Source organism: Danio rerio, chromosome 5 (genome assembly GCF_049306965.1).
Source record: "Danio rerio strain Tuebingen ecotype United States chromosome 5, GRCz12tu, whole genome shotgun sequence".
NCBI classification, from domain to species: Eukaryota; Metazoa; Chordata; class Actinopteri; order Cypriniformes; family Danionidae; genus Danio; species Danio rerio.
Window position 1 is genome coordinate 16125271 of NC_133180.1, and position 12036 is coordinate 16137306.

Consider the following 12036-nt stretch of genomic DNA (forward strand, 5'->3'; position numbering starts at 1 on the left):
CTTTTTTTTTTATATACAGTCACTATATATTAACCTGTTAAATAGATATAGATATATAAAAGCTATAATCACTTACTCACCCTACACTTGTTCAGAACCTTTGTCTAGGTTCTTTCTTCTGGTGAACACAAAAGAAGACATTTTAAAGAATGCTGATTTCTGGCACCCATTGCCTTTCATAGTATTTTTTCCTATGGAAATCAACAGGTACTATCAACCAGTATTCTTCTTTAGTGTTCAAAAGAAACGAAAAGCTTTAAACCACATGAGGGAGAGTAAATAGTGAAGTAATATTGTAATATTAATTTCTGGGTGAACTATTCTATAAATATTTCACTTTCACAGTGTGAAACTCCGCTTGAAGCATCTGTTTTCTTGTGTATTTAAAGCCTTAAAATTCTAACTAAATTCTACAATATTAAAACTTAAATATCAAAAATTGCTTTTTAATGAACCCAGCAACCAATAGCATATTATTTCAGCCAAAGAGTTCTTTAGAAAGAAATGACAGAACTTACAGCAGCTGCTTTCTGTCATATTCTTACCCAATTAACATTTGCACTGGACAAAACCTCGTATTGCACTGCCTTTTATGATTAACTTGAACAAAGAACATATATCCGTCTTAAATATTAAATAAATTAGCATTAAATGTAACTTTCTCAAACATTACACATTTTTATAACCCCATTTTTAGGTTGTAAAACAAACATATAAATCTCAAATATCCTTAAACTGTCTGTTGATTAAAAAATATGGCTTCACTTAATGTTTTGAATAACTGAAGCTTATAATAGCAAGCAGACAGATATCTGTTTTTTAATTAGACAAATAAATCTGCATTTGAAATATTTTTTAAATAATTTATCATTTTGAGAGGATTTTGATATTGTACATTTAGAACACATTTCAAACCTCTGTCTTTTTCATTAATCCACATATGATTTTTGCTATATGAAATACAGAAACTTCAAAGCCCATGATCTCAAAACATCTCAGAATTCAGACAAATCCTTCATGTCCAAAGGAGGTGATTTGTCTGATGCTTTTATCCAACTTGCTGGTTACTAAAAGCACAGCAGGAGTTTTATATTTCCTGTAACGGAAGCATCAGCTGAAATGTTTCAACACGAGACCGTTCGATGCTAAAGTGCTCTTAAAATATCTTTATTAATCGACCCACAAGGTTTGTCGACCTGAAGCATTCAAATTCATTTCATCTACTATCTGTGAATAAAATAAATATACTGCTTGTTGAAGGGCTGTTCAATTCCACTAAAGTCGATTCATAATTCTCTTGCATGCTTACGCAATTTCCTGGAAGTGTCAATCATGTGGTGTGCGTTTGTGAACTTCCTGAATCACATACTTTTAGAGAATGTGCAGAACATTCAATGTAGCATGATCTTTAAACATGCAGCTGTGTCTTATACCAAAGGTTCTTTTATATTCCAAGAAATGTGAGTAATTAATAAAGTAGATTAATAATAGATTAATAGAAGGTAGATTAATAAATTCAATTCAAAATTAAAATGCAAATGTAAAGTTCAATTAAATTTCAATTAGAAAAAAAGTCTAGCATTACAACAATTTTGCCAAAAATGTTATGATAATATACAGTTGAAACAGGAAGTTTACATATACTCTAAAAAAGGAACATAGCCATTTTTTGAAAAAATGTCTGATGGTAAATCACACTAAATGCTTACTATTTTAGGTTTGTTAGCATTACCTAAATCATTTACATTTGCTCAATGCCAGAATAATGAGAGAAATTGTTTTGGGAATTTTTAATTAATTTCTAGACAGTCAAAAGTTTACAAACATTTCCTTGGTATTTTCTAGCTTTGCTTTAAAACTGTATAACTTTGGTGTTTTGGGTATCCTTCCACAAGCTTCTCACAATAGTTTGAAGGAATTTTGGCCCATTCCTCCTGACAGAACTGGTGTAACTGAGTCAGATTTGTAGGCTGTCTTGCTCGCACAAGCTTTTTCAACTCTGCCCACAAATTTTCTATAGGATTGAGTTCAGGGCTTTGTGATGGCCACTCCAAAACATTCACTCTGTTGTCCTTAAAGCACATTTTAACTAATTTGGCATTATGCTTAAGGTCATGGTCTGTTTGGAACACCCATTTGTGGCCAAGTTTTAATTTCCTGGCAGATGTCTTCAGATGTTGCTTCAGTATTTCTACATAATGTTCTTTCTTCATGAAGCCATCTATACTGTGAAGTGGACCAGTCCCTCCAGCAGCAAAACAGCCCCACAACATGATGCTGCTGCCCCCTTACTTCACAGATGGTATGGTGTTCCTAGGCTTGTAAGCTTTCCCCTTTGTCCTCCAAATGTAACGTTGTTATGGCCAAACAGTTCAATCTTAGTTCCATCAGACCACAGGACATGTCTCCAAATATATTATTTTCCCCAGTGTCATTTAGCAAACTGTAATCTGGCTTTTTTGTTGATTCTGGCTTGTTGATTTTCCCATGTTGCCATAAAAGGAAGCAGTGTGTTTGAGGTTTTCCTTAAATACTATTCTACAGTTGTGCCTCCAATTAACTCAAATGTTGTCAATTAGCCAATCAGAAACTTAAAAACCTTGACACCATCATCTGGGCTTTTTTTAGAGGCATAATAATCTTATTGTATGTAAACTTGACTTTCAAGAAAAGTTATAATAATTTCTCAAAAAATTTCTCTCATATTATTCTGCTATTAAGCATAACAGAAACAAATTTGATAATCTAACTTACCTAAAAGAGAAAAAGTTGTCACATTAACATCTGACTTTTTTTTTTAATGGTTATGTTCCTTTTTATACAGTGTATGTAAACTTCTAGTTTCAACTGTATGCATGTATGTATGTATGTATGTATGTATGTATGTATGTATGTATATATAGATATGAAAGTGTGACATAATACAATAACATCAAGCAAGTAAAAAGTTTGTTCTGGTTTCACTTTAAACACAATCATTAAATATTATTAAATATTGACCTTATTCTTCAATGCGGACGTGTGCTCGTTTTTGTGATCGTTTCAGAAAATGGTCAAACTACTTGCTCTACAAGCAAGCGTTTGCATGACTATACAGACAAAGTAGATTAAGATAATAGAGAAAATATCAGTTTGCAATGTTAAGCAGCATAACAAGCTTTTTTTAACATATAAAAAGGAATGGAAGTGAATGAGACAGGAAGTCTTGAGCCAAAATGATTCAAATGGCTGCGCCCACTCGTCAGCGGAAAAATAAGGTAAATAATGTAAATAATGGAAATCGGTTTGTTGAGAATTAACTTACATGTGTATGTTTATAACTTTGTTTGATTTAGGGCTTCTTGTACTATTTATTTTATTTAAGATGGAATTTATAAAATGTCACTGACAATTGTAAAAAAAAAAAAGTGTCATTTTGTCTGTGGAAAGTTTTACACATACTCAAAAATGATGCTCAGTAACCAATGCTTATTGCATTGTAAACTGTATAATAGACAAATATGCAATATTTGGGCAAGACAGGTCATTTAGAACAGTAAATCTATTACATCAAATATATTTGGTAGTGCTCTGAAAGATGATGTTAAGCCCATCAAATTGTAACAAGCCATTCTAATGATAATTATATGACTGACAACAAAAAAAGAAATTACTTCCAGCAATCTACCTGAGCCGTATATTATATTCTATAAATAATTATCATATATGAAAGCACATAATATTATAGTTACAGTAATAAAATTAAACATGTATGCATTTTTTGTAATTCCAATGGTTCAAAAAAATGTACATACAGTTGAAGTCAAAATTATCAGCCCTCTTGTGAAATTTAGATTTTATTTTCAAATATTTCCCAAATGATATTTAACAGAGCAGGGAAAATTTCACAGCAGTTCCAATTATATTATGTTCTTTAGGAAAAAAATGTCTTATTTCTTTTAGTTTGTCTGGAATAAAAGATTAAAAAAAAATCAATATTACCTGAATTTAATTAATTTATTTAACAGGGCCACCAAAAATACATTAACCTCAAAAAGGAAAGATATGTTGTGCAGTCCCTAGACAGGTAAATCTTAAAACAATAATTGAAAAAAAAAGAAAAGAAAAATAATAAATAGATAAATGTAAAAAATCAAACAAAATAAAATTGCCAAATTAAAATCTACAGACTAAACACGAAATCAAACACAACACTCAGTGTGTACAAATTTGATATGATAAAAATCATCTCCTGTCAGGTGTAAAAAGTTCCTGTAGTGACATTAATAATGACAATATTACTAATTTAAGGTCAACATTATACACCCTCTTAAGAAATATATTTTTCCGACTGGCTACAAAACAAACCACTGTTATCCGATAACTTGCCTACTATAGTTAACAATATTAACCAACTTAACCCTAAAAGACCTAGAGCTATTTTGTATATACATATATATATATACATATATATATATATACATATATATATATATACATATATATATATATACATATATATATATATACATATATATATATATATATATATATATATATATATATATATATATATATATATATATATATATATATATATATATATATATACATATACATATACATATATATATATATATATATATATATATATATATATATATATATATATATATATATATAYACATATATATATATATATATATATATATATATATATTTTATTTTATTTTTTAAGTTTCAATCTGTATCAATTAAAAGTCCAATTTAAAATATTGTTTGGTCTAAAAACATATGAACAGACAGAAAATTTTCCAGAATTTAAAGAAAAAGATTTTCCAGTTAATGTTTTTTTCTTCTTTAGAAATAAATGCTATGATGTTTTATACATCCAATACAAATTGTCTACATCCAACATTCCCTGAGCAAATTATATCAACTAATTCAATGTTATTCTAGGCATTTTTAGTGAAAAACTGGTACTGACAATTTAGATCCCTAAGATGCTTGCATTTTTTTTGTCAGCATAAAGTGCCATATATAATTTCAAGCAGTAGATGCTGAAGTTTCAATCTTCATCCTTAAAAATTCTAATTTTACATTTTTATGACTAAAATAAGGTTAATTTCACAGAATTAAGAAAAATAAGTAAAAATGTAGCACTTTCCACAGCTAACACAAACAAAATCTCTTAAGATTTGTTTTTGCTTCTTTAGAATGTAATGTTAGGATGTTTTATATTTCCAACATACATTTTGTCTACATCCAACACTCCCTAAGCACGTTATAGCAATTTATTCAATGCTATTCTAAGACGTAACATTGCACTTGAATATTATTAAGTTGATTATTAGTATATAGCAAAATGACTAGTAAAATATTACATACTGTCATCATAGCAAAGCCAGAAGAAATGAGTTATTAAAACTATTCTGTTTAAAATGTTTTGAAAATAAATCTCCATTAAGCAACACAAAAAATAATAATATTCATTTTTTGGCTAATAAATTTGACTTCAACTGTAAGAAATTTTTGCAATTTTTTCAAAATATATGCTGCAACTATATATATGACATTGCATGAACTTGCATGTCATATGAAAATTGCATATATTGCCACATGTATCAGATTTCTATGTGGGCTATGAGTTTTATTGTACCTTGTTCCCCTGCAGTATATTGCTTTAAATGAAGAAAATAAATGAAGTCTGACCATGTGCTGTGCGTCTGGGACCTTTTTGTGTTGTGTGGAAGACTCGAGGGTGCTGTCGTAGTCGTGGTGCAGCTCAGAGCAGGAGTCGTCCGGCACCTCCTGCAGGCTGTTCACGCTGCTGCTCTGACTGCCGGTGCTCACTGAGGTGCTGGGAATTGAATGGTTACTGCCCAAACTGTTCATCTTACAGCCCGCCTGATCTCCATCCTGCACAGGAAACAGAGACACACACACATTCTTTCTGAAAACTGAAATTTAATTCAATTACATACTGGAAATAATATTACACCAACAGTACATATTTTGGATGTCTCCCTTATCTGACCTATTAACTTCAGGTTTTGGAGTCTCTTCTTATCCTCTGATGAGATAATGCTGGTGTGTTTAGTTAGGGAAAGTTTGAAAATGTGTACTGTTGGTGTGCCTTCAGGAACAGGGTTGGGAAACACTGCTCTATCCAACAAATATACATTGATGTAATATACAGTTGAAGTCAGAATTATTAGCCCCCCTGTTTATTTTTTTCCCGCAATTTCTGTTTAACGAAGAGATTGTTTTCGGCACATTTATAAACATAATAGTTTTAATAACTCATTTCTAATAAATGATTCATTTTCTCTTTGCCATGATGACAGTAAATAATATTTAACTAATTATTTTTCAAGACACTTCTATACAGCTTAAAGTGACTTTTAAAGGCTTACTAGGTTAATTCAGTTAACTATGCAGGTTAGGTTAATTAGCCAAGGTATTGTATAACAATGCTTTGTTCTGTAGACTATTGAAATAAATTTAGCTTAAATGGGCTAATAATTTTGACCTTAAAATGTAAAATGCTTTTATTGTAGCTGAAATAAAACAAATAAGACTTTCTCTAGAAGATATTATCAAAATATTATCAGACATACTGTGAAAATTTCCTTGCTCTGTTAAACATAACTTGGGAATTATTAAAAAAGAAAAAGAAATTCAAAGGGGGCTAATAATTCTGACTTCCACTGTACATACTGTTTGAAGATATACAACACACACATTGGGGCCTTTCATTTTTTCAATATTTTTCTATACCCACCTCCTCCTCTTCCTGAGACTCCCCCATTGGGCCGTTGTGTTTCTCCTGGTAGAGGATTTTTTTCATTTTACGATACTGCAGGTTGTCCAGTTCTCGGACTGCATCCTTCGTCCTCTGGATAAGATCGATGAGGACTCGTAGAGGACGATCTCTCCTAACAAACTCATGCTAGGACAGACAAAGAGGGACAGAAATGACATTTATGAAATTTATCACAGAGCTTATGAAAATGGCAAGACGAATATAAAAGTGTATTTATTGATTAATGTTGTGCTTCTATTTTAGGTGTGACTTTTTAACATTCTGTAAGGGGTCTACGGATGAAAAATAGCCATTTTTGGCTAATTCTGGCACATTTTACAGTAATGTTTATTAATGTGCATTGACCCTGTAAACAAAAAAAAAAAAAAAAAAAAAAAACTAAAATAAAACAAGTGGCAATCAATTGTACACACACAGACTTCATATGACTTCAAAATGATGTCTTATGTTGGTATCTAATGAGTCACACTTTATGGCTCAAATTATTGCATAATTGTATAATATTAATATTGTATAATATTAAGTAATGATAGGGGTGACACGGTGCCTCAGTAGTTAGCACTATCATCTCACAGCAAGAAGGCTGCTGGTTCGAGCTTTAGCTCACACGTGTTGGCCTCGGTTTCCTCCGGGTGTTCCGGTTTCCCCCACAGTCCAAAGACATGTGCTATAGGAAATGTCGAAGAAAACTAAAGTCGAATGGTAACGTAATGACGTTAACTGACTCATGTACTATTACATGAAATGGGAACATGAAAGGAACATTTAAAAAGCAACTCAAGTACACACCTTAATCATATTATTGTCTTATTCAGATTAAGGCAAATAATTTAATCATAGATGTGCATGTAAACGTAGTCATTTTAATACGACTACGATAATAATCTGATTAAGAAAAAGTTTAATATGTCTGAAAGATTACTGCTTATTCACTACACATCTATATACACTGATATACTGTATCCAAACAGCAATAAATGTAATTAAATTGACATGCCTATGTAGTGCAAATATAAATACCCCTTTATTAACCATAGGCTGTTGAACAAACAGAAACTGCTGAACATGATGTCTGTAATATGCAAATTGACGTATGATGCAATCTAGCAACATTTAATGATTTTTCAAGCAGAGTTTAGCACCTTTTCATTGAAAATAGTTGGCAACACTGACCAGACTTGGGTTTAGAAATGAACTAAAGAGACAGATGTCGTTTAATTTTATTGGAGTTAATATGAAATTTAATCGTAAGTTTGGCAAGCAATTTATTGATGTCCATGTAAACGTAGTCATTTAGTATGTTTACATGGACAGCAATGCTCCGATTTTAATACGACTAAGAGAACACTCCGACTAAAGTCATACTCAAACTTAACAGAAATGAAATCAAAATGTGGAGTATGCCAATTTTACTCACATTATTGAAGTGAAGAACAGACATGTAAACACCGCAACCCAGCTATTACCATTTCGTAGTACTTTTCACTACATTTTGCGACAGGTTGCACACACGGCAATTGTCAGGCGTTTACAACAAACAAATGAGCACAACTTCAAGCAAGAGAGCACATTTTTGGTGCGAGCAGGAAATGATGACTATGCTCTTATCCAGTACCTCAGAGTTTGTCATGGGGCCATGAATAAAACCTTATCTGTTTGCACGCACGGAAATCAACTGCAGTAAGTTTAGTTTGAAAATTAAAAATGTAACAAAATTACATATGGTGCCATGATGAACACAAGCTGTTATTTCGTAAAACCAAAGACTATAGAATATACAAGCCATGTCACTCGTATAGTGTTGAATAAGAAAAAGCGTAACGGACAATATGGCGAACAAAGCCCCACCTTCTCGTACAGGAGCCAATCAGTAATCGATATAGACTGATGATTCTTTGGGGGAGGGGCTTGCACCAGATGAAGTGTTGCCAACTGAGCAACTTTTATTATATTTAGCGACTTTTTAGATCCCCCTAGCAACAAATCTTCAAAAAGGCGACTAGCAGCAAATCTAGCACCTTTTTGGAAGTACTGAAGATTTTTTTTTTATAGATTTTCATGTCTGTACTGTACCATTCCTCTTCCTAACGAGCTGTGGGTGATGTCATCGGCCCCTCCCCTGCCTCAGAACACTCACAAGCGGCGTCCCCTCTGTGTACCAACGCCAAATGATTTAGCACCGTGTGAGGTATTTCCCTTGTACAGTCAAACCAATCTGCTTATCCTTTGTTTTAAAATTAACTATTTTATTTGACCATTTATTCTTGTTCATAAATCAGAGATTTTAGAGACAGTGAAAGTTTAATATGATTGAAACATTACTTCAAATTCACTACACATCTGTATACTGATATACTGTATTCAAACAGCAATAAATGTAATTAAATTGACATGCATACATAAAGCGTAGTGCAAATATAAATACCCCTTTATTTACCATAGGCTGTTGAACAAACAGAAACTGCTGGACGTGATGATGTCTGTAATATGCAAATTGACGTATGATGCAATATAGCAACATTTGACGACATTTCAAGCAGAGCCTAGCGCCTTTTCATTGAAAATAGTTGGTTACACTGACCAGACTTGGGTACATAAACGAACTAAAGAGACAGATGTTGTTTAATTTTATTGGAATTAATCTGAAATGTATGCGCAAGTTTGGCAAGCAATTTATTGATGTCCATGTAAACGTAGTCATTGAGTATGTTCACATTGACAGCAATCCTCCGATTTTAATACGACTAAGAGAACACTCCGACTAAAGTCATACTCGAACCTAACAGAAATGAAATTATTATGAATGTCATACGTAAGTTTGGCAAGCAATTGTGGAGAATCTAATGTTTCCCTATTCAAACAGAATGTCTGAGTGGTTTCAAAGATGGCCGATAAGTGAAATGACTTAAAAAGGGACTTTAGTTTCTTCCAACGTTTCACCAGTGTCATAATGACGTTAATCAAACCAAGTACTATAACATGTAAAATGGGATCATGAACATTGAAAAAGCAACTCATGTAAACACCTTAATCATATTATTGTCTTATTCAGATTAAGGCAAATAATTAGATTACTGATGCCCATGTGAACGTAGCCACTGATAACTGTTTTTTTGGTCCAGGGTGACATATACAAGGTTTCATTACTGTACATTTATGAGGAGCAAAGTGTTATTATTTGGGCTTGTGTTCACCTGAAAAGTACATGAGCAGCGTTTATTTCATTTTAGGAGAAACATTTGGGGGTTAAACATGATGCAATTCAACGGCCATGAAATAAACCCTCAGTCTCAATCCTCTCTGCATGCCGGATTACTCCGCTTGTGCTCAGGATTACGTCATTTCAGGTTTGTCCTCTGTTCGCTAGAGGGTGCTGATGTGTAATGTGGCCTTGACTGGACATATGGCACATGGAAGAGGCTTTCTGACATGTCTGGCTAAACGGGGACTTGATCTCACCTCCTCAATGGAAATAAAAAGGGAGCCGACTGGAGTTCATATGGCTGCATGTTAACTGCTTTCGTGAAGTCGCGCTCTGTAAAACCACAAACCGAGAGTCTTTGAAATTTATTGGTGATGTTGCAGTTCTTTCCGTTACTCAACTGGGTCAACTGGAGAAAACGGTTAGAAGCACAATCCAAAATCCAAATTAATCCCTGTCCCATTCCTCAAAGCGGCTGCTCTCGAACATTTATTGTCAAGCCTAACTTTAGGACTAAAGACAAGCAAATAGCAAATCTTTCCTCATAAACAAGCATCATAAAGACCTTTTTTTGTAGCACTTGCCATAGATTGTGTGAGTGTGAGTGTGAGTGTGTGTGTGTGTGTGTGTGTGTGAGTGTGTGTGTGTGTGTGTGTGTATTCCCAGGCCTAAGCCATTCTCATGAATCTGTTTGAATTAGACTGAATGGTCATTTTTTTTGCTTAGTTTTAAATCAAGCTGTCTATTTGACAGCATCAATTTTATTCTGTAAAGCCTTAAATGTAGAATCTCTCATCATCTCATCTCTCATCACCCAGTTGAAAACCACGAGTGACGCGGCAAGAACTGACCAATCAGCTTTATACTTTAGACAAACACAGAACACTCAAACACTGCAGTGCGTTTTCATACTATGGATGGTTACAGGTGTCCAGTTTTCTTCTAAATGTTCCAAACAGATTTGGAACAAGTAAATGATGAGAGATTTTAAAGTTTTGGGTGAACTCTTTAAGTCTTTTGAATGTGTCAAGCTGCAATGATCAACACAACAAAAAGTATTTCAGTGTATATTAAATTCCTGAAAGAGCTGCAGCTTATTTAGTATTTTTATAGGTATATTTTATATGTTTTAAGAGTAATTTAAAGTAAAGTAATGAGTAGTCTGATTTTACAATTTTCCAGTAATAGTCAGTAATTTGTAATTATTACTTTTTTTTAAAAGTAACTTACCCAAAACTGCAGACGGGTATTATAACTGACCAGGAGCCTCATTTGAAAACACTCATGATTTGTGGAGTCACCGCAACATTTAACCATAAAGTTACCTAAATATTTACCATTTATGTGTGTTTTAGGGTCTGTGACTGTGTTAGTATTTCAAGTCAGTTTAAAGTATTCAGGTGTAAGAAAATGCAATTATATATTTAACTAGATTAATTGTATTTGTGTATTTATACAATGAAGACTATACATTTACATAAGTAAAAATGTGTACCTGAATATTGCTAGACTTCCAGAAAATCATAAAGCTCTGTGTATTTTTTTTGTACAGTATCGTTGCTCTCCATGAAGTTAACAATGTTTGTGATTGGTTTATTATATTTAATGTAGATGCACTCCTTTAGGAAATCATCCCAATGTATCTAAAAATGATGATTTCTTTCCAAATAGATCTTTTTTATTTCAAATGGTGAAATGATATTTAATATTGCAATATGTATCGTAGAAAGAAAAAAAAAATAGGTTGCCAATGTAATTCCAGTACTGCGGTTTAATTAAAATAATTCCAATATCGTGCAGCTTTATGATAAATCAACCTCTAACAAGAGTGATTTAGCATGAAATTAAGCACTTAAACAGGCATTTAGTTTAAACAGGTCACGTCAATGTGGTGAGCTGGTAAAAGCAAACGGCTCAACCTTTAAGCCCAGCAAAGACAGTTACAGCTAGCAGGTCAGATTCCCGATGATAACACAGATAAGCATTCGGCTCTCTAAACGGACATCTGGGACTGACCAGAATGAGAGGA

The 12036-nt window shown here is 32.7% G+C and overlaps 2 protein-coding genes across 14 annotated transcripts in view; one reads left to right on the top strand and one right to left on the bottom strand.

Annotated features, from left to right (window-relative positions):
• srrm4 (serine/arginine repetitive matrix 4) overlaps positions 1–12036 on the top strand; it is a 763243-nt gene that overhangs the window by 341546 nt on the left and 409661 nt on the right. The gene's annotated exons all lie outside the window — the stretch shown is intronic.
• taok3a (TAO kinase 3a) overlaps positions 1–12036 on the bottom strand; it is a 134992-nt gene that overhangs the window by 28014 nt on the left and 94942 nt on the right. For 5 of the 10 annotated variants that reach the window (XM_073951993.1, XM_001922630.9, XM_073951991.1 and 2 more), the window contains exons 11-12: positions 6764–6931; positions 5713–5898 (exon numbers count right to left, since the gene is read on the bottom strand). In XM_073951993.1, coding sequence (XP_073808094.1) covers positions 5713–5898; positions 6764–6931 — 354 coding nt within the window. Of the gene's footprint in view, positions 1–5691; positions 5899–6763; positions 6932–12036 lie in introns of all 10 variants that reach the window. The other 5 variants (XM_068221408.2, XM_009301256.5, XM_009301257.5 and 2 more) reach the window with 1 other exon arrangement.